Below are 22,863 nucleotides of genomic sequence, written 5' to 3'. Positions count from 1 at the left end.
AGAGCTGTTTATAATAATACAGAAACGGCAAAACACATCAATATAAAAAGAAATGACTACGGCATGACGAGTATAATGTTCCCCAGCTTTTAATATTTCATCCCGCGGTTTGGTATGACATAAATTGATGGTCTTGAACTCTAAATGAATGCCGTGAATGTTTTGCTCAATGTTGGACCATAACGTGTAAAAGACGAGATTAGGACGAATAAATATTGTCTTCATTCTTTAGTATATCATTCAGTAATCTTATAATAGAAAACTTAATGATCTTGAATACCAGGAATGTTTTGCAGTCTTGTGTAATCTTATAATAGAAAACTTAATGATCTTGAATACCAGGAATGTTTTGCAGAGTGTTGTGTAATCTTATAATAGAAAACTTAATGATCTTGCATACCAGGAATGTTTTGCAGTGTTGTGTCAAAAAGCGTGGAGGCCGAAAAAAGGACGAAGAAAGATTGCTCCTCAGATCGTGCAAGAAGGAATTAAATGAACTTGAACCCAAAACGAATGCCATGAACGTTTTGGGTAATATTGTGTCTCATTGTGTAACTGACGATAAAAGGACGAAGAAATATAGAACCTCAGATTTTCATATAACATCCAGCGGTCTTTTGAGAATGAAAAATAAACCTGAACCCTAAGATAATACCACGAGTGTTTTGCGTTATTGTGTGACAGAATTAAAAAAAAAATGTTCCTAAGATTTTAATTTATCACCCAACAATCTGACATTAGAGAATTTAATGAACTGGAATCCTAAACAAATACGTGTATGTTTTGTTTAATCTTGTGTCATAAACTATAGAGAATTGAGAACTTGCACCAAAAAAAAAAAAAAAAAAAGAGAATGTTACAAAGATTTTAATATATCATGTTACGACCTTATTAATACGAGAATTTAATGAACTTGAATTCTAAACAAATACCATGAATGTTTTGCTTAATGTTGTGTGTCAAGAAGTGTAGAGGATATCATACAACACACAGGAGGCTGAACTAGGATACTGAGACATAGGATTGCATTAAAGTAAACAGAAGGATACCTAAGAATATGGAGGCGCAGAATTTTCAGGGCTATGGAGGTGCAGGAGTACTTTAAGATACACAGAAGGATGGAGAAAAGAAAATGGGAGGAGAGAGAGAGAGAGAGAGAGAGAGAGAGAGAGAGAGAGAAACCGTGAAAGTGGATGGATTCTGCGAAGCTATATAACCACCACAACAAAAACAACAAAACAACACTTACAAACAACAACCATCACCAAACAAACAAACAAACAAACAAACATCCACAACCCCCACGTAAACACCAAACAAACAATATAAACCAAACATTACAAACAAGAGATAGATGGATACTGTAAAGCAATAACGACGAAAACAACAACCAGAGCAACATCAACTAACAACAACAACAAACAAACAAACAAACAAACAAACAATCACCCCCACGTAAACAAACAAACAACACAAACAAAACATCACAAAACACCCAACACTTCCCCGCAAGATGGATGTTGAGGAGGCTGTACTCGGCGCAAACAAACCTCACCTGCGCCGAGTACCGCCCAGCCCCGCCAGCCACACCCCTCTCACCTGCTGGAACCCCTAATTAACACCTCTACCTGATTTGCATCCTTTCTCTTACTCTCACTCACTCTCCCGTCCTCCCCCCTCCCTCCCTCCTCACTCCATGCCTCTCCCTGCTCTCCCGGGGTCTCGGAAATATGCCAGATTTTCAAGATGGCTGCGAAGATCAATACGCCGGCCAGTCCCACTTTGGAGGGAGATGGCGAGCGGATTTTGTGTGTTCGTGTGTTTGTGTGGGGGGTGTTGAGGGGGAGGGATGGGGGTGTGGGGAGAGGTGTTGTGTGTGTGGGATTGAGGTGGAGGGGGAGAAAGGTGTAAGGAGGTTATTGTTGTTGTTGTTGTTATTGTTGTTGTTGTTGTTGTTGTTGTTGTGTCCGTCGTTTTTAGTTCTTATTATACTTATTTATTTATTTATTTATTTATTTATCTATTTATCTATTCTTTAGGTTGTTTGACAATCGTACTTTCTTTTTCTTTTTAGTTTAATTGTTATTAGTTTAAGTAGAAGTAGTGTCATTATTGTTATTATTATTATTATTATTATTATTATTATTATTATTATTATTATTATTATTATTATTATTATTATTATTATTATTATTATTATTATTATTGTTGTTATTATTATTATTATTATTATTATTATTATTATTATTATTATTATTATTATTATTATTATTATTATTATTATTATTATTATTATTATTAGTAGTAGTAGTAGTAGTAGTAGTAGTAGTAGTAGTAGTAGTAACGGTAATAGTAGTGGTAGTAGTAGTGATAGTAGTAGTAGTAGTAGTAGTAGTAGTAGTAGTAGTAGTAGTAGTAGTAGTAGCAATAGTAGTAGAGGTATAGTAGTATTGTTATTGTTACCATTCTCATCATTATTCATATTCTTCTCATCATTATTCATCTTCATCTTCATCTTCATTCACACCCATGTTCATTCATACTCATTTCCTCCCATTCCTCTTTATCCGTACTCAGAATTCGTCAGTATGTGTGGTTTTGTATCGGTGTTCGTCTTTATGCAGAGTCAGGCCCGAATCTTACTTGACTCATTGGAAGGGAAAGGAAAAAGTCTTGCTCCATTCACTGAAGGCGTGTGTGTGGATCAATAATACTCCTTCGGTTTTCGTTCAAGATGTTTCGTGATCATTAATTTTGTTCTTAGTATACATAAATGACGACTGAGTGTGTGTGTGTGTGTGTGTGTGTGTGTGTGTGTGTGTGTGTGTGTGTGTGTGTGTGTGTGTGTGTGTGTGTGTGTGTGTGTGTGTGTGTTTAGGAGTGAGAGACAGACAGATAGAGACGTAGACATATATAGAGACAGACACAGACACACACAAACAAACAAACAAACAGGCAAACACAAAGAGAAAAACACAAACAAATACAAAAAAAAACAGACGAAAAAAACAAAAAAGAAACACAAAAACACAAAACACAAAAATAAATCAAAAGAAAAGAAAAACAAAGCAACAAAACAATACACAACACAAAATCGGAAATACATAGACGGAAAAAAAGGGGAAAAAAAGAAGCAACATGAAAATAATAAAGGGAAAAGGAGGAAATATGAGAACGCTATAATGATTTAGGAGAAGGCTTTGTGTGTTGAGAGGTGGAGGAGGGAGGGAGGGAGGGAGGGAGGGAAAAAAGGAAAGAGAGGGAGCGCTGTTCCCTCTCCCCCTAGCTCTGGCTCTCTCCCCTTTATTCTCTCTCTCTCTCTCTCTCTCTCTCTCTCTCTCTCTCTCTCTCTCTCTCTCTCTCTCTCTCTCTCTCTCTCTCTCTCTCTCTCTCTCTCTCTCTCTCTCTCTCTCTCTCTCTCTCTCTCTCTCTCTCTCTCTCTCTCTCTCTCTCTCTCTCTCTCTCTCTCTCTCTCTCTCTCTCTCTCTCTCTCTCTCTCTCTCTCTCTCTCTCTCTCTCTCTCTCTCTCTCTCTCTCTCTCTCTCTCTCTCTCTCTCTCTCTCTCTCTCTCTCTCTCTCTCTCTCTCTCTCTCTCTCTCTCTCTCTCTCTCTCTCTCTCTCTCTCTCTCTCTCTCTCTCTCTCTCTCTCTCTCTCTCTTCTCTATATATAATTTCTCTTAATATTTGCAGTTATCATTCCATTTTCTCTCATTTTCTCCTCTTATTCGAATTTGCTCTTCTCCCTCTCTTTATCATTCTCATTTTCCCTCTTCCCTTTCGTCAGCAGCCTTCAGTGTGTGTGTGTGTGTGTGTGTGTGTGTGTGTGTGTGTGTGTGAGTGTGGTTATTTCTCCCTCTCTCTCTTCCTCTTCTTCATTTAAACCTTCCTTACTTCATTATTTTTATTCTCAGTTTTATTTTTCTCACTAATTCCTTTTCTCCTTAATTCCTTTTATATCATTCTTTCTTCTTTTTGTTTTCGTTATTTTCCTCTTTTCCTTTCTCTTTCCATTTTCGTTCTTCATTTTCCTTTCTTTTTCTTTTACTTTCGTTTTCATTCTCTCTTCTTATCTTTTCCTTTTTATGTTTTACTCTGATTCGTGTTTTCTTCCAATTTACTCTTTTATTTTCTTTATTTATTCGTGTTTTTATTGCTTTCCTGTTTACATTATTATTTTTTTGTTCCTTTCATCATTTTCCAACATCTTTTTCCTCCATTCATCTCCTCTTTTTCCTCCCCTCCTTCCTTTCCTCTTTTATTCCATTCTTTTCCTCTTTATTGAATATCCTCCATTTCTCCTCTACCGTTCCACCATCTTCTCTCCCTACTCGCCTCTCCCTTCCTCCCTCTCCCTCTCTCTCCCTCTCTCTCTCTCTCCCCTCTTCTGACCTCTCCCTCGCGCTCGCCAAGTCTCACTGATTTCCTCCCCTCTCCTCTAAGCTTCCTCCTCTTCCTTCTTCTCCCTCTCTCTCTCTTCTCTCCTTTCGTTCTATCTCTTGTGCATTTTCTCTTTCTGAACCTTCTTATCTTCCTCTTCTCTCTCTCTCTCTCTCTCTCTCTCTCTCTCTCTCTCTCTCTCTCTCTCTCTCTCTCTCTTATCTCCTCTATCCTCTTTTCTGTCTTATTTCCATTCCTCTTTCTCCTTTTCCTTTCATTCTCCTTCCCTCTTCCCTAAGTCTTTCTCTCCTCTCCCCTTTCTCTTCCTTTCCTCTCCTTTCTTGCGTTGTCCTCTCTTCCTCTCTCTCCCCTTCCCTCTCTCTCTCTCCCTCTCTTTTTTCTCCCTCCTCCTCCTCCTTATCCTTCTCACCTCCTCCCCTCTTCCTCAAGCTTCTCTCTCTCCCCTCTCTCCTTTCCTTTCCTCTATTATCTCCCTTTTTCTCTATTTCGTTCTGTCTCCTCTTTTACTTTCCCTCAACTTGTCCCTCTCCCTCTGCCTCCTCTCCTTTCTCTCCCTATTACTCTTTCCTCCTCCTCCTTCTCCTTCTTCTTCTCCTCTCATCTTTCCCTATTACTCTCTCCTCTTCCTCCTCCTCTCCTCCTCCTCCATTCTTCCCTCAGGCCTACAGCGGCTCAGGTAAGGAGAATCTTGAAGCGTCAGTCTCATTAAGTCTCCCCTGCCTTGTTACCCCGAGCTGGGTCACGTGGGGCGTAATTGGGACGGGGAGAGCTTGTATGGGGCGGGAGGGGTCGGGGAGAGCTTGTAAGGGGCGGGATGGGACGAGACGGCAGGGCGGGAGGAGGAAGTAGGTGAAGAGTGAGAGTGAGAGAGAGTAGGCGCCTGAGGATCTCCCCTATGCTCTCTACCTGTACCTGGGCGCTTCTGAAGGGGGACTATTAAGGATTTGCCTCATTAGCGCCTTACCTGATGGTCCTTCGTCTACGTGTGCTGTGTCTTCCTTCCCTCCCTTCTATTCCTGTCCTCACCTACCTTACCTTACCTAATCCTCCTCCTCCTCCTCCTCCTCCTCCTCTATACCTGCTTACCTGCCTACCTACCTGTCCCCTACCTCGTTTCACCTGAGCAAAGGGGATTAACAGGTGTATAGAACTGCAGGTTGAGGATGCATTGAGTGTTTGTCGGAGAGTGTGTGTGTGTGTGTGTGTGTGTGTGTGTGTGTGTGTGTGTGTTTGTCTGGGGCTCAATTTTTGGTTTGTTATGAGCTGCTGTTTGTCTCTCGCTCTCTGTTTGTCTTTCTGTCTGTTTGTTCATCTCATCCTCATCCTCCTCTCTCTGTTTGTTTACTGTTTTTGTTGTTTTTCAGTCCTGTCTGTTTTCGTGTGCTTCGCTTTGTTATGATTTCTCTTTTCTCGTCGTGTTTTATGATCTTCCTCTTTCTAACTTTGATACGTAAAGCTGGAATAAAATGATAGTATGTAACCTCTAACAAACACGTAACAGAAAAGGTTGGTGCACTCTTTTTCTCTAACAAAAACAGAATACAGAAAAAAAAATAGTTTGCCATCTCTCACGAAAACAAACTCAGGAAAATGTTAAAACCGAAGAAATAAAAAAAAAGTTTATCATCGTAACAAAAACAGAACTTAGAAGAGAGGTGCTATTTTTTTTATAGTTCGCCATCTCAAATAAAAAACAACAACAATAACAGCACAAAAAAACACAGAGCTCGAACCACGTAATGATTAATCAAATGAGACAACAAACCAACCACCTGTCGCCCGCTCACCTGAAGTAGTCATCGCGGCAGTAGAGGTGACCGTGTTTGGCGAAGCACTTCTCCTCGAGGGGCTGGTGGCACTCGCAGCACCGCAGACACGAGCTGTGCCAAACGCCCTCCTGCGTCTTGGAGAACCAGCGCTCCGTGATCCGAACGCCGCAGCCCACGCACACCGCCTCCTCCGGCCCCGCCTGCTCCTCCTGACGGTCCAGCATCCTTCCTTCAGGCCGCTGGGTGAGGGAGGAGGTGGATGTGTAGGATTCGTAGGTTTTGCGGTCGCTTGGGTTCCGTTAGCTTTGGTGTTGGTTGTTTTTCCGTTGTTTTTTGTTTTTTGTTTTGGGGGTTCTGTAAGGTTTGTTTTGGGTTTCCTTTGGTTTTTGTCTTTCTCTTAGGATTCCGTAAGACTATTTTTTTTTTACCTGTTTTGTATTTAGCTTATCCCTTACGGTTCCCCAATGCTTGTGTTTGAACTTGCGTTGAGTTTAGTTGAGTTTAAATATTTTTCCTTTATGGTTCTGCAAGGTCTGTTTTTTGGTCTTTCTTTGGAATTAAGTTTTCGTTTGTTATTGGACTTCCTTTGGTCTTAGCTTTAATTTCTCTCATAGGTCTCCAGGGTTCGTTTTTTGGGGGGGACCTCCTTTGTTTTTCAGTATATGTTCCTGTTGGGTGTGTGGTTAAAGGGGCTTCGCAAGGTCTGTTTCACTACTTTTGTTGAGGACTTTGTTGTAAGGTTTTATTATTCTCTAAAACTTTTCTCTCTCCTTGCAGTGATTCGTGGACTCTTCTAAGCCTTCGTGGTGGTGGACTCAGTAATGGTGCTCCTTCTGCTTCCTCGTGGGCTGGTAAGTACCCCGATTGTATTTTATTCGTTCTTCCTTAACTATTATAGGACTAGATTAGCTTTGGATGAGATTAACTTTGGGATGGGTGTGATATTATCCTACGTTTGTTTCATTTGTGGTTGTTTATGTTTTGACGTGTTAATCATCCGTCTCTTCCTGACAGCTTGACTTGACTGTTTTATCTTGTGGTTTAATATTGGTTTAGTGCAATAACGTGTTTCTTTCTTGTGTTTTAGTATAGGTTTAGAACAGTGTTGCGTGTGTTTGTTTCCTTGGTTTTCCTTGACCTCCCTTATGACTCCGATAATTTAACTTCAATCCAGTGTTGTTCGCGTCAAATTCTTGCTGCTGTTCTTGTTCTTGTTATTTGGTTCAGCTGTTGTTGTGTTGCGCGTGCTTGTGTTTCTCAGGTGGAGGCGGCGGCGTGTGTTGCGGGGTCGGCGTGGGTGGGCGGGGGGGCGTTAAGCTGCGGTGTCCTGGCTGGGAGAGGAAGAGAAAGGGAAAGTGTGAGAGGTGGATGCTGGTAATGATGCTAATACTATTGTTACACCTGTATTGCTCCCGGCTATTGTTGCCTCTAATGCTGGGGATAATAAGCTGATATTGATGTTACTACTTCTACTACTACTACTACTACTACTACTACTACTACTACTTTTTTTTACAGTATAGGAAGCAGCTCAAGGGCAAAAAAAAAAAAGAGAGAGAAAAAGCCCGCTAATCACTGCCCCTATAGAGAAGAATTTATGAGTGCCCAAAAGAGAGGTCAATTACTGCTATTTCTACTACTACTACTACTACTACTGCTACTGCTACTACTACTACTACTGCTTGCACTGCTTTTGCTAATACTGCATGGAAAATATCGTCATTTGCGCTGAAAAGAAAAAGAGTTACGTCAAATATTGAAGTACATTTATATTTCAGGTTTTCGCTTAAGTTTTGTAGTGAAAGGTAAAGAAACGCTAAGAAAAAGTGAGGATTTGAGAACGAAAGAAAAAAAAGAACGAAAGAAAGAAGGAAAAAACGAGATCATTTACGTTTTTTTTTTTACTTTCTGTTTTTTTGTTTTGTTTTAGTCTATCTCTCCTCTCCCTTCTTCTTCTTCCTTCCTCCTCCTCCTCTTCCTTCCTCTCCTTCCGTTCTCTCCCCTCTCATCCTTTTCCTTTCTCCTCTTCCTCTTGTCTCTTCATATCTCCTCCTCCTCCCTCCCTCTTCTCTCTCCTCTTCTTCACTCCTCTCCTCTTCTCTTCTTCCTCCTTCTTCTCTCCACTTCTAAGAGCCCGAGAGCTAAGAAGGTGAAGTGGGTCTTTCTTAATCCTCCTCCTCCTCCTCCTCCTCCTCCTCCTCCTCCTCCTCCTCCATCTTCGTATTTTCTTTTCTTTTTTTTGTTTCTTTGTCTTCTTGTCTTTCCCTTCTTCTTGCTTTCTTTTTCCTCTCCCTCCTTTGTTCCTTCCCTCTTTTTATCGCTTTTTTATTTTTTATTTTCTTTCTTCTCTCCTCCCTTTCCTTTGTTCGCTCTTTTTTTCATATTCTCTCTCTTGTTTGCATTTATTCTCTCTCTCTCTCTCTCTCTCTCTCTCTCTCTCTCTCTCTCTCTCTCTCTCTCTCTCTCTCTCTCTCTCTCTCTCTCTCTCTCTCCTCCTCCTCCTCCTTCCCCTCTCTCTCTCCCTCCCTCTCATTCCTCCTTCCTTTCCCTCCCTCTCTCCATCATCTTACCCCTCTTCACTCCATTCATCTACCTTATCCCTCCACCCCTTTTTCTCCCTCCCTCTTACCTTCTCTCCCTCCCCCCTTCCCTCCCTCCCTCCCCCGCTCGTTAAGGTGCTCAGAGCTCACTAATTACATGTTCATTTAGTAAGCAAAGGAAAGGTATTTACCTGTTCTTAAGATTTAATTAAAAAAACGTAAAGCAGGTGTTTGTATGCTGTGCTCAGGTGCTTCTCAGGTAAATTTTATCCTCTCAGGTATTCACAGGTAGGTTTTCCTTTCCCTACCTGTTAGTGTTTGTTGTTGTTGTTGTTGTTGTTGCAAGGAGACTCGAAATAACAACACAAGAATGGATAGGAAATAGAAAGGGAAAGAAAAGAGAAGGAAGATAAAGAGAATAGTGAAAAAGTGAGAAAGGAGGGCAAGTTCTTCTTCTGTTCAAGTGAAAGGAGAAGCAAGAAGAGAAGTAGGAGGAAGAGGAGGAGGGAGAAGGAGGAGGAGGAGGAAGAAAAAGAAGAGGTAAGCGTGAGAGTACGATGCGCCTGACTATATAGGAGGAGGAGGAGGAGGAGGAGGAGCGTCAAGGTATCTTCTCTCCCCCTAATCAAAACCACATGTACACACACACACACACACACACACACACACACACACACACACACACACGCACACGCACACACGTCCCTCAAATCGTTGTTGTAACCATATGAAGGAAAATGTTTATGTATATATGTATGTATGTTTATGTGTACCGTGTGTGTATGTGTATGTATTTGTGTGTTAGAGAAAGACAGACACACAAACCACAACCACCACCACTACTACCAACACCACCAACACCACTACCACCAACACCAACACCACCAACACCAACACCACCACCACCACCAACAACAACAACAGCAACCACAAAAAACGAAGACAAGGTAAATATATACGCGGAAAATAAACCATCATTCGTGAAGGGAAGGAAGACTCAACCATAATTTACAACACACTAAAAAAACACGTATCCTGAGAGGGGAGAGAGAGGGAGGGAGAGAAGGGAGGGAAGGATGAGGCGGAAAGGGAGGAAAGGAAGGGAGGGAGGGAGTGAGTTTAGTGTAGGAAACAAATGAGAAACAGAGAGAGAGAGAGAGAGAGAGAGAGAGAGAGAGAGAGAGAGAGAGAGAGAGAGAGAGAGAGAGAGAGAGAGAGAGAGAGTCATGAAGGATAAATATAGACGTCACGAAAGAATGTAATAAATGAAACAAAGAACACAAGTAAGAAAGAGAGGAAGAAGAAGAAGAAGACGAAGAAGAAGACGGAGAAGAAAAAGTAGAAGAAGGATGAGGAGGAGGAGGAAGAGAAAAATGAGGTGAAGAGAGAGGAGGAAGAAATAGATCATGTGAGGAAGGAGGGAAAAAGACGGGAGAAAAAGAATGAGGGAAGAGAGAGAGAAAGAGAGAAGACAGGGAGAATAAATCAGGGAGGAAGTGAAGGAGGAGGAGAGAAAAGCATGAAAGAGGAGGAAGGAAAGGGTGAGGAGGGGATTAAAAGATGAAGGAAGGAAGCAGTTGAAGAAAGAAGAGAAAGGAAGGAGAAGATGGAGAAAGGGAGAGAAAGGAAAGTAAATAAAGAAGAGGAAATAATTAGAGGAAAATGAGAGACAAGACGAAGAAGGGAGAAAAATGGAAAGAAGCAAGAAGGGAGGCGATAAAGGAGAAGGAGGAGGTAACAGATAAAGAGGGAAGAGAGAAGAAGAGAGAGAGGTAAGGCGATAAAAAAAGAGGGAAGGAAATAGCAAAACAAATAAAGAAATTAAAAAAAAATCGAAGGAAGGGAAGGAATAAAGAAGGAAGAAAGAGAGGAAGATGGAGAGGGAAAAGAAGGGAGAAAGGGAGGAGGGAGTGAAGGAAAGGATAAAAGCAAAAGAAGAAATGAAGGTAGAACAGAAGAGGAAGAGAAGAGAAGAGGGAAAGGAGGTAGACAGAAGAAAGTGGAGGAAAGAGGAGAAGGGATAACAAGAATGAAAGAAGAGATGACAGTAAACGAAGGAAAGAGGAGATTGATATAAAAGAAGGCAAGGAAGAGAGAAAGAGGAAAGGCGTGAGTGAGGGGAGAGAAAGAGGAAGAGGAAAGAAGAAAGAAAGGAAGAAAATAAAGAAATACAAAGAATGATAATATTGAAAAGGGAGAAAGTGGTAACAGAACGAAAGGGAGGAAAACGGAGAAGGGAAAGGAGGGAGAGGAGGGAAAAAAGGGAGAGAAAGAGGAGGAAAGAGGGGAGGAGAGGAGGAAATAGCGTGTTACATTTTTAGAAGACAAACCGTCTCTCTCAAGACAAACTAATGAGAAAGAGAGAAAAAATAATGCTGAGGTGACAAATATGAGGAGAGAGAGAGAGAGAGAGAGAGAGAGAGAGAGAGAGAGAGAGAGAGAGAGAGAGAGAGAGAGAGAGAGAGAGAGAGAGAGAGAGAGAGAGAGAGAGAGAGAGAGAGAGAGAGAACAAAAATAGAAGTGGAAAAGTAAATAAGAGAAAAAAATCTAAAGAAAACAAGAGAATTAAAGGGAAAAAGAAAACAAGAAAACAAGGAAAAGAACAAGTAAAAAATAACAGGAAAACAAGAAAAGAAAAAATGAAAAGAAAGAGAAAAAAAATATGTGGAAGATTAGACAAAAGAAGAAAACAAGAGAAAAAAGGAAAAAAAGGTAAAATAAACAAAAGAAAACAAAAGAAAAGGAAAAGAAGAAAAGAAAAAAACAAGAGAAGCAAGAAGAGCAAGAAAAGAAAACAAGAGAAAATAAAAATAAAAATCAATAAAACAAGAAAAGTAACAAGAGTAAGAAAACAAAGAACAAAAAAAAACAAGAGAAAAGAAGAGGAAGAAGAAACTAAAAATTAAACCAGAAAAAAAAGAAGAAAAGGAAGCGAGAAGAAAACGAGAAAAGAAAAAAACAGAAAAAACGAGAAAGAACGAGAAAAAAAAACAAAAAAAAAATCTGCGACAATTGTTTATCCTCATTAGGCGTGAAATGATCGTTAATTTGAACAATGGCGCGACAATTAGAGGAGAGAGAGAGACTAAAAATTAAGAGAGAGAGAGAGAGAGAGAGAGAGAGAGAGAGAGAGAGAGAGAGAGAGAGAGAGAGAGAGAGAGAGAGAGAGAGAGAGAGAGAGAAGGAAAAAGAAAAGAGAAAAGAAAGATAAGAGATAAGAAAAGAAGAAAAGGAAGAAAAGAACAAGAAAAGAAGAAGTGAGGAGAGAGAGAGAGAGAGAGAGAGAGAGAGAGAGAGAGAGAGAGAGAGAGAGAGAGAGAGAGAGAGAGAGAGAGAGAGAGAGAGAGAAGTGAAAAATTAGAAAAGAGAAAAGAAAGATAAGAGAAGAAAAACGAAGGAAAACATAAGAAAAGAAGAAAAAAGGGAAGAAAAGAACAAGAAAAGAAGAAGTGAGGAGAGAGAGAGAGAGAGAGAGAGAGAGAGAGAGAGAGAGAGAGAGAGAGAGAGAGAGAGAGAGAGAGAGAGAGAGAGAGAGAGAGAGAGAGAGAGAGAGAGAGAGAGATTAATTTCTTAGGCACAAATTTTAAAGAGTTAAGAAAGCTATATATAATGTGAAAGAAATATTACCACGACGTTGGCAAACATAATGAAAATAATAATAATAATAATAATAATAATAATAATAATAATAATAATAATAATAATAATAATGCAGTATAAAAATCTATTTAATTCTTACTTCTCCATCTTCACAAACCATTAATAACTTCATGTCGGTAACTATAAATAAATATCATGCTTCCTTTAAGAGAGAATTCCACCACACGATTACATAAAAGTATACAAATTGATTAGTGTGAATTCCTTTACTTTATTTCGTCTATACATTTGTCTCATCTCTAAATATGGTTGTGAGTCTTATTAATTTAGAGAACAACAGCGCCATGTCTTACAAAAATGAGGTGAAGAGAATTTTTACTCATTATTAACCACCAAAAAACACCTCTTACCTCACCCAAACACCCTTTATACATGAACTCCACAAAAATAACAAACAAAAACGGTATAACATCGATTCGTTGGTTTTAAGGGGAAGGTGTTGAGGGGAGGGAATGAGGGAGAGAAGGAAGAAAAGGTGGAAGGTGGAAGAAGAAATTGATGGAGGTTGATTATGAGGTGATGTGGCGGATTTCTCTCTCAAGATTTTATTTAATTACCAACATTTAATCATTTTCCTACTCGCCGTGAAATTCCTCCTCCCTTACAGAAAAAAAAAGAAAATATATCAGCCGTGAAGTCTCTCATTTTTGTACCATTATCTCAGAGGTGTTAATTGAGTCAGGTGTTTTAGCATACCTGTTATATTACAATCGTTCATAATTATCAATAATTTTTGTACATTAGCAGACTTGCATATCATACTTTTAATAATCCGAACTTATAATTAGTATCAAAAGTCCTTATACTTAGAACAATCCGAACTTACAATTATCAAGAGACGTCATACCTCACATATCTCCATCCTGTACCTTATTATTCTCGGTTTTATTATTATTTATTATCAAAAGAGGATATGGTGTAGCTCGGCATGCCCTCGGTGTTCATCTCCGTAACGTTGACTTTCCTTAATCGAAATCACGCTTAATATTAACTCCTTCCTTTTCATAAACCAGGACTCAAAAGGAAAGTGAAAAATTGGAAAGAAAAGAGAAATAAGAGGAAAGTAAGGAAAAAGTGGGAAATAGGAGATGAGAAAAAGGAAAATGAGGAAATGAGAAGAGGGAGAAAAAGGTTAGACGGGGGAAAATGAGAAGTGAGATACAGGAGAAAGGCGAGTGAGAGAGAGAGAGAGAGAGAGAGAGAGAGAGAGAGAGAGAGAGAGAGAGAGAGAGAGAGAGAGAGAGAGAGAGAGAGAGAGAGAGAGAGAGAGAGAGAGAGCTGCGTGACGCCCAGCAAACACAATTATAGTTCCTCCTCGACATCACGATCACTCAGGCTCTCGTAAAAAGCTTCTCAAGGACCGAAGAGAGAAAATTATTTGTTTACATTAACCCGAAAAAGAAGAAAAAAAAATTGGGAGGAAACGAAAACGAAAATAAAAATATGAGATGATTATTGTCGTTGTCGTTGTTGTTGTTGTTGTTGTTGTTGAGAGGAGTGAATAGGGTTAGGAAAAAAAATGGAGAGAAGAGGAACGAAACAAGAAGGAGGAGGAGGAGGAGGAGGAGGAGGCAATAGAGTTAAGAAATAGAGGAAAGAAAAAACAAGAGGAAAGATATTAATTAAAGAGACCACCAAAAAAATAAAAAGGAGAAGAGAGAGAAATGAAGGAAATAAAGAATGGGAAATTAATGAAAATAATAAGGAAATATGTGAGAAGGAGAGAGAGAGAGAGAGAGAGAGAGAGAGAGAGAGAGAGAGAGAGAGAGAGAGAGAGAGAGAGAGAGAGAGAGAGAGAGAGAGAGAGAGAGAGAGAGAGAGAGGAAGACAGGCGGGTGCTCATTGATAAGAAAAAGATAACAAGTGCAGCTCAGTGTCGGAAATGGCCGTGTCCTGCTGTACCTCACTTCCCCCTTCCCCCTCCCCCCCCTTCCCCTTCCTCTTCCCCCCTTCCTCTTCCCCCCTTCCCCTTTCCTCCTCTTATCCTCCCACCCCCTCCCCGCTACATCCCTTTTCCTCAGTCACCCTATCCCTTCACACCCCTTCCTCATGCAACCCCCCCTTCCCCTTCTTCTTCCCCCCTTCCCTCTCCTTTCCCTCCTTTTCCTCCCACCCCTTCCCCGCTACATCCCTTTTCCTCTGTCATCCTATCTCTTTACACCCCTTCCTCAGCCCCCCCCCCCTTCCCCTTTCCTCCCCTTATCCTCCCACCCCTTCCCCGCTACATCCCTTTTCCTGTCACCTTATCCCTTTACACCCCTACCTCAGCCCCCGCTTCCCCTTTCCTCCCCCATTCCCCATCCCCTTCCCTTCCACAACAAACCATCTCTACCTTCCACCATGATTTCTTCCCCCCATCACCGCTGCCTCGCCCCTCCTCTCTAACCCCTCCCCTTCACCCCTTCCATTTCATTCACAAAAATCTTCCTCATCCTCCCCTTTATCTTTCGCCTCCCTTCATTCCCATCATTTCCATCGTCTTTATCACCCTTTTCTACTTCCCTTCTCTCCTTCATTCCCTCCTCTCATCATCCTTTTCCTTCCTTTTTTACTCTTCCTTTTACCCTCAGTCTTTCCCTTCTTTTTTTATTTTTCCCATCTCCTTCCTCTTCCTTTCCTGTCTTTCCATTATCCATTCATTTATTTTCATTTTCTTTTCATTCTTATTCCTTTCACTCCCGTTCTCTCTTCCTGATTTTCTCCCTGTCACTCCTCCTTCATTCCCTCTCTTCCTTATCCCCCGTCTTTCTCTTTCTTTATATTCTCCCTTTCATCACTTAACTCTGTCATAACATTCCCTTCCTTCCCCCTTCATCCCTTCTTCTGCTGCCCTTCCCTTCTCTCACCTTCTCCCGCTTATTCTCTTTGTTATTTCCTTCCTGTCTTCCTTTTCTATATTGTGATTGTATTCTAGTAGTAGGTGTGTATGTGTGTGTGTGTGTGTGTGTGTGTGTGTGTGTGTGTGTGTGTGTGTGTCGAGGGAGAGGAAGGGAAGTGGGGCGGTGACTGAAAGATAGCTTCGTGTTTTTCTCCCTTCCTTCCCCTCCCTTTCCTCCCTTTCCCATCCTCTCCCTTCCCTTCCCCTCCCTTCCCTTCCCTACCCTTCCTTCTCCCTCCTCATCGACACCCTCGCTTCGCCTCACACCATATACAAACACACACACACACACACACACACACACACACACACGACACAGCACTTTACAGCCACGCCCTGTCACACACATACTCACAAAAAACACACAGATAGTAAATAAAAGCGTACCAGCCAGTGAAATAGAACCACAGTTAATAAAAAAAGGTACCAGACAGTGAAATAAAGGTTAGAACGTGCGAGAAAAGTACTGAAAACTGAGAGAAAGGAAAGGACCGAACATTTCAAAGGGTACAAGAACGACGCAAAAAAACATCAGAGAAATTTAGAGAAGTCGTTTATGAATCAGAAGAATAAGAAAATGAACAAGAACGAGAACATGAACTAGAACACAATCAAGAACAGGATGACGAACAATATGAATAACAAAAACAAAAATAGAAATAAAATAATCAGGAAAACCAGGAAGAGAAAGGAGGAGCACGAAATAAGAACCAAAAACAACTGCACCTTTTCCTACTTCAGACAGACAGACAGACAGACATATGGCGCTGCAGGGAGGAAGCAATATAGTTTAAAGACCATGATATTTGCATTCCCCGCGTTGAGGTGAGGGAGACGAAGATGATGAGGCAGGTAAAGGAAGGAAAGACGCGAGGGAGGAGAGAGATATGGAGGATGATGAGGCAGGGAGAGGTGGAGAGATGGTAAGGGAGGAAAGATATTGAGGTTGATGAGGCAGGTAAAGGTGGAGAGACGGAGAGGGAGGAGAGTTATATAAGCGAGAGTGTCTTTAAGGGGAGATATTTCTGACGGGATGCAGGTCAGTAAGATGGAGGAATATATTGTGGGAGACTGGAGGAAAATGAAGAAGAGGAGGAAAGGAGAGGAAGATAAAGGAGAGTGAGGAAACGGAGGAAAGTGAAGAAGAGGAGGAAAGGAAAGGGAGATAAAGGAGAGTGAGGAAACGGAGGAAAGTGAAGAAGAGGAGGAAAGGAAAGGGAGATGAAGGAGAGTGAGGGAACGGAGAAAAGTGAAGAAAAGGAGGAAAGGAGAGGAAGATAAAGGAGAGTGAGGAAACGGAGGAAAGTGAAGAAGAGGAAGAAAGGAAAGGGAGATAAAGGAGAATGAGAAAACGGGGAAAAGTGAGACAAATTAAAAAAAGGAAAGTGAAAATGAGGTTAAAGGGAAAGGAAAGTGAGAAAAAAAGAGGAAGGTGAGAAAAGTAAACAATGGAAAGTGAAAAAAAAATGTTAAAGTGGAAGGAGAGTGAGAAAAAATGAGTAAGTAGAAGTGTAGAAGTGAAGTGAAGTGAAGTAGAAGTGAAGTAGCAAAGTGAGAAAGAGAAGGAGAGTAAGAACAAAGGAGGTGAGAAAAAGGAGGAAAGAGAAAAATTATATGAAAAAATGAGAAATAGGAAGAAAATGAGTAAAAACAGGCAAATGAGAGAAATAATAAGAGGGAGAAATACATATATATACTGTTTAAGGATACCAAAGCACCGTTGCCAGATTGTCGTACTCAGAGCATAGTATTTACTGGTTTCTGACGCCTAACTATTGCCAAGAAACATCAGGAACTAACTATTTTAACGATAATTATAGATGAATCTCCATATTGGGGTCCACGAGACAGTTTTTGGGTCGGAAGTCGGTAAATATAAGAGGCTGAGTGAAACAATCTGGCAACGTTGTACCAAAGTGAACCAAAATTACCAGGAAGTTAAAAAAAAGTGCTAGAGAGTAAAAATGGGTTCAAGGGCAAGAACAGGAAGAAGCAGAATTTAGAGGAGACGAATAATAGGAAAAGGAAGAATAAGAATAGGAATCCAGGTCACAAGGGGGAATATTGTTTGGGAATACTTAAAGACACGGTATCAGAGTAATATGGCTGAGTGAAAAATATTTATTCTGAAAGGGAAGGGAGAATATTTTGGTTCTCTCCTGGTGTCTATATTTTTAGTTTTTTTATTTTTTATATATATTTCAAGAATAAATATTTCCCTTTTTAATTGTTTTCTTTGATTTTTTCTGAAGTGATAAGGTAATAAATGAAAAAAAATATGACCCTTTTTAATTGTTTTCTTTGATTTTTTCTGAAGTGATAAGGTAATAAATGAAAAAAAATATGACCCTTTTTAATTGTTTTCTTTGATTTTTTTTTCTGAAGGGATGAGGGAATGAAGGAAATAAATATTACCCTTTTTCAGTTGTTTTCCTTGATTTTTTTCTGAAGGGATGAGGGAATGAAGGAAAAAAAAATTACCCTTCTCAAATTGCCGTCTTCTTTGAGTGTTTTCTTAAGGGACGGAGTTCACGAATGGAGGAATATAAAGTTAAAATAAAAACTTAGTATACTTTAAGGGAGTAAAATAGTGGAGTAAGCAATATTTATTTTTTTGAATAGATTGTACGAAAGGAGAAATATTAAGTTGAAATCAGAACAAATACCTCAAAGAAGTAAGATAGCTGAGTAAAAAAAATATATATATATATATATATATATATATATATATATATATATATATATATATATATATATATATATATATATATATATATATATATATATATATATATATATATATATATATATATATATATATATATATATATATATATATATATATATATATATATTTTTTTTTTCAAGGTAAGAAAGAAAATTGTTCACCCAAATGTCCACCCGAAATTGACCTCTCTTTAGGCCTCTCGTCTATACTTTCTTTCACAGGGGCAGTGATTAGCGGGCTTTTTTTTTATATTTTCACTATTTTTTTCTCTTTCCCAATTTTTTTCTTTATTTTCCCCATTTTTTCTCTATTTTCTCTATTTTCCCTTTTTTCTATTTCCCTATTTTTCTCTATTTTCTTTATTTTCTTGATCTCCCTATTTTTCTCTATTTTCTTGATCTCCCTATTTTTTCTCTATTTTCTTGATCTCCCTATTTTTTCTCTATTTTCTTTATATCCCTATTTTTCTCTATTTTCCCTCTTTCTTTCTCTATATATGCCCTTGAGCTGCTTCCTTTACTGTAAAAAAAAAAAAAAAAAAGATTCCACAAAAGGAAAAAAATATCAAATTGACATCAGAACACTCACCACAACGGAGTATCATATCTGAGTAAGGAGCAAACGAGTAACATGGAGCCGAGTAAGAAGTTATTAAGGTTAAGGAAATGGAGATAGACTAAACTCCTTACTCTCTAGAACAAACGCACTAACTCCATCTTTCTCTTCTCACATTCTTGTCGCTCTTAATTATTTCCTTCATTCCTTTGCTTATTCCTTCGTCCTCCGAGTATTATTAGCATCATCATCATCATCCTGTGTTTATGCTTTCCTCCTCTTCCATGTCCCTCCCTCCCTCCCTTTCACAATTAAATTCCTCTCCTGTGAAGTAGTGACACCTACAGGGCCATACTTTTAAACATATCGTGGCGTACACACTCACATTTTAACAAGGCTTTCGTTGGGTACTTGTGGGTACTTCCATGGGGGGTAGTTTTATGACCCTGGTGCTGGTCTGACAAAGCTTCTCTATACCCTGAACGTGAAAACACAATCATGAGAACCCGTTTAACCTCCTTTGTGTCTATATTCATAAACATATCGGGACTTATAGAGGAAGAGGAAGAAGAGAAGGAGGAAGAGGAGGAAGAAGAAGAGGAGGAAGAGGAGGAAGAAGAAGAGGAGGAAGAAGAAGAGGAGGAAGAGGAGGAAGAAGAAGAGGAGGAGGAAGAGGAGGAAGAAGAAGAAGGGGAGGAAGAGGAGGAAGAAGAAGAGGAGGAAGAGGAGGAAGAAGAAAGGGAGGAAGAGGAGGAAGAGGAGGAAGGAGAAGGGGAGGAAGAGGAGAAAGAAGAAGGGGAGGAAGAGGAGAAAGAAGAAGGGGAGGAAGAGGAGGAAGAAGAAGGGGAGGAAGAGGAGGAAGAAGAAGGGGAGGAAGAGGAGGAAGAAGAAGGGGAGGAAGAGGAGGAAGAAGAAGGGGAGGAAGAGGAGGAAGAAGGGGAGGAAGAGGAGGAAGAAGAAGGGGAGGAAGAGGAGGAAGAAGAAGGGGAGAAAGAGGAGGAAGAAGAAGGGGAGGAAGAGGAGGAAGAAGAAAAGGAAGAAGAGGAGGAAGAAGAAGAGGAGGAAGAGGAGCATAACCCACATTTAACAAGGCATTCGTAGGAGTTGTGGGCATATCCATAGGGGTAGTTTAACGACCCTGGTGGTGGTTTGACAAAGCGTCCGTACCCTGAACATAAAATAAACACTCTGATGAGAACTCGACTAACCTCCTCTGTTGTCATATTCTTTAAACCATTCGGGGCCTGCACACCCACATTCAACAAGGCATTCTTAACAGCTGTGGGTGTATCCATGGGTGTAGTTTTATGACCCTAGTGGTGGTATGACGAAGCGTGAAAACATACAATCGTGAGAACCCGACTAATCTCCGTTGTGAGTGTCGAAAACGTTAGAGAATATTGACTCATAATCTTTTACCTCTACTTTGTGTATTGCGAGAGTAGCCAATGATTTTACAAGGCTCTTCGTTTCTCTTTTCCTCCTTCTCGAAATTGATGTAGAGGAGAAGGTTAAGTTAGTGGAAGAGGTGTAGTGGAGATAAGCAGTGATGGAGATGAGGTGATGATGGGAGATGAGGAAGAGTACGAGCAATGAGAGGAAGAATTAAACAGATATAGTGGTGATGCTGGTGATGGAGATGAGGTGATGATGATGCTGGGAGATAAGGAAAGAGAGCGAGAGGGAAAGAGAGCAATAAGTGGAAGAATTAAGAGAGTGGATGAGAGGGATTATAGGAAGAGACTGAAGGATGGGAGGCATGAGTGGGGGAGGGTTGATAGGGGTGACGGATGGGGTGGGGTGGGGAGGGTGATGGAGGGGTGAGAATAAGGATGGGTGTGTGGGAGAGAAAAAATTGAGTTGGAGGGGGGAGGAAAGGGAGGGGTTAACACACACACACACACACACACACACACACACACACACACACACAAACATTAATAAACCCTTCAACACTACACCACAGATATATGTACGCAACTCCTCTTTCTCTCCCTCCCCCCCTTACCTCCACACCTCCCTTTGCTTCCCCTTCCCTCAACTCACCTTCTCTTTAACCCTCGAAGCAAACAGGAACATCAAATCTAAACCTCTTCATTCACCCTCAAGATTAATAGTAAAGGGAGTAAGAGACGCATTAAAATATATATTACCGCTAAACTTATGGCTTCGCAAAACACTTATTAGTTCGCAGAGAAATAAGCGATGAATCTCCTCCTTTCTCTCTCTTTCTATCTCTCTTTCTCTTTCTTTCTCTCTTTAGCACTAGGAGTTCGTGTTGTTTGTGTCTATATATGTTTTGAAAGCGAATCGACTCCCCTTTAGTGTGTTTACCTGGGAATTAAAATGTCTCAGGTAACGTGTGTGTGTGTGTGTGTGTGTGTGTGTGTGTGTGTGTGTGTGTGTGTGTGTGTGTGTGTGTCGCTGTTGCATTTGACGCGTGTTTAAGAAAATATATAAACGTGAGAAGGATGGAAATTTATCGCCAAAAAAAAAATATAGTAAGTTTGTGAGAGTCGCGAGCTTATAAATTCTGCCCCCCGTCCGTCCTAGTGTGTGTGTGTGTGTGTGTGTGTGTGTGTGTGTGTGTGGATGCATGTCATTTTGTTTTGAGTTCCTGTTGTTTACGTGTTATAGTTTTGCGATGATCTGTTTTGTGTTGCGATGGTCTGTTTTGTGTTGTGATGGTCTGTTTTGTGTTGCGCCTTGTGGTGTTTGTGTTTGTTTGTGTTGCCGCGGAGAGGAATGACTGGTAAAACGAGATGGCGGGAGTGTTTTTGTGTTGTGTTTGAGTGGGTTTGTGTTGCCGCGGGGAAGGAAAGGATGACGGGGAAAAGTAAGATGGACGCCTGGGTGTTTCTGGGGTGTGTTCGTGTGTTTGTGTGTTGGTGTGTGTCCCTCCTTCCTCCCCGTTCCCTTCCCCCCCCCCCTTTCCCCTCACTATCTTTCTCTAAGTAACGTAAAGTCGCGTACTCTGTTCATGATGATTCTAATTTTGCGTGAGTGACATTTTGCTGATAACGCGATGTCGGGGCGGGGCGGGGCGGGAAGGTGCGGGTTAGTGCCTTTCCTTCCCGTCCGCCGCCCGTCACCTGCCCGCCCCGCCCCGCCCCGCCCTGCCCCGTCGCTATCTCATCGCATCGTCACGCCCCCGCCCCCCGCCCCCGTCACACGCCGGGGGCCGCAGGATGTCCGGGGGAAGCTCACCTGAGTATCCGGCGACAGGTGTTTAATTTAGTATCTGAGAAAATAATGGTGGACGTGCATTGCTCGCTGACGTGAGTGTGTATGTGTGTGTGTGTGTGTGTGTGTGTGTGTGTGTGTGTAAGGGCGTATCAGGTCCTCGGAGCGGGCGTGGGCGGACAGACACAACGACACGCCGCCCCTCGTGTCTGGCGTCACGAAGGTTGTCAAACAGAAAGGAAAAAAAATCACTGACGGCCAGGGCGCGGCGGCGGGGTAAAGGTGTTGCGGCGAGTGGGCGTGGCGGCGGGCGTGCGGGCGTGCGAGCGGCCTGTGGTGCCTGTGGCCTCGCCTGCAGCCGCCGCGCCCTGGCGTCACCTTACGGTCACCCTGTCGTCACTCTGTGTCACCCTGCCGCCGAGGCTTACCTGTGCGGGCGTGGGGGCGGCGGTGAGCGGTGGTGGCGGTGGTGGTGGCGGCGCCGCAGCCTGCTGGTGCACTCCGCCTGGCGCCGCGCCGTGCCGCCGTGTCCTGCCGGCTGGCCGCGGCACAGGTCTCCGGCGCGATAACCGAGGTTTGCACTGCGCGTCTCTTTACGATTATCTGGCGCGGCGACGGGATGGCATCGGCCCGAGTTCACTTTGGCACATCTCATTCAGTATTTGTAATACCGACGGAGGCACCGGCCTGGCGACTCCCGGGGGGCGGGGCCAGCGGGCCGCGCCGCCGCCCCGCCGCCTGGTTGGCCGGCGGGCGGGCGGCGCGCGGCGTGCCACGCCCCCCGCGCAGCGCCTTCCGGGCCACAATGATCTATGGACTCCCGCGGCGGCCGTCCACTATCTAATTATTTTATCTATCCCTCGCCCCGCGCCCACTGATAAATTTTGGGATTGTGGGAACAGAGCGTCCATTACCGGCCAACGGGCGCCATAACGAGGCTGACCCAGCGGCGGCGACGACGCGGACCCGCCAGCCGCCCGCCGCCGCCGACACCCGCGGCAGCGTGATGGGTGTTGCCAGCTGCCATTAACCATACCTTAATTATCTGCAACACTGCGGCCGCCCGCACCATTACCCCTCACGCCCTCGGCGGCAATGCACACCCGCCCGCCGCACCCACCCACCACCCCGCCCCGCCCCAACCCGCGCCGC

At 42.1% G+C, this 22,863-nt stretch overlaps 1 protein-coding gene across 2 annotated transcripts in view; it reads right to left on the bottom strand.

The window, feature by feature from the left end:
- Positions 1 to 22,360, bottom strand: part of LOC126999321 (LIM/homeobox protein Lhx2-like) — a 66,316-nt gene extending 43,956 nt beyond the window's left edge. For both annotated transcript variants that reach the window (XM_050861776.1, XM_050861777.1), the window contains exons 1-2: positions 22,140 to 22,360; positions 6,186 to 7,498 (exon numbers count right to left, since the gene is read on the bottom strand). In XM_050861776.1, the coding sequence (XP_050717733.1) occupies positions 6,186 to 6,391 (206 nt within the window). In that variant the 5' untranslated portion in view covers positions 6,392 to 7,498; positions 22,140 to 22,360. The remainder of the gene's footprint in view (positions 1 to 6,185; positions 7,499 to 22,139) is intronic.
- Between the last annotated feature and the right edge of the window lie 503 nt (positions 22,361 to 22,863).

This window comes from Eriocheir sinensis, chromosome 16, assembly GCF_024679095.1.
Source record: "Eriocheir sinensis breed Jianghai 21 chromosome 16, ASM2467909v1, whole genome shotgun sequence".
Lineage (NCBI taxonomy): Eukaryota > Metazoa > Arthropoda > Malacostraca > Decapoda > Varunidae > Eriocheir > Eriocheir sinensis.
This window is presented reverse-complemented; position numbering and strand designations above follow the sequence as displayed.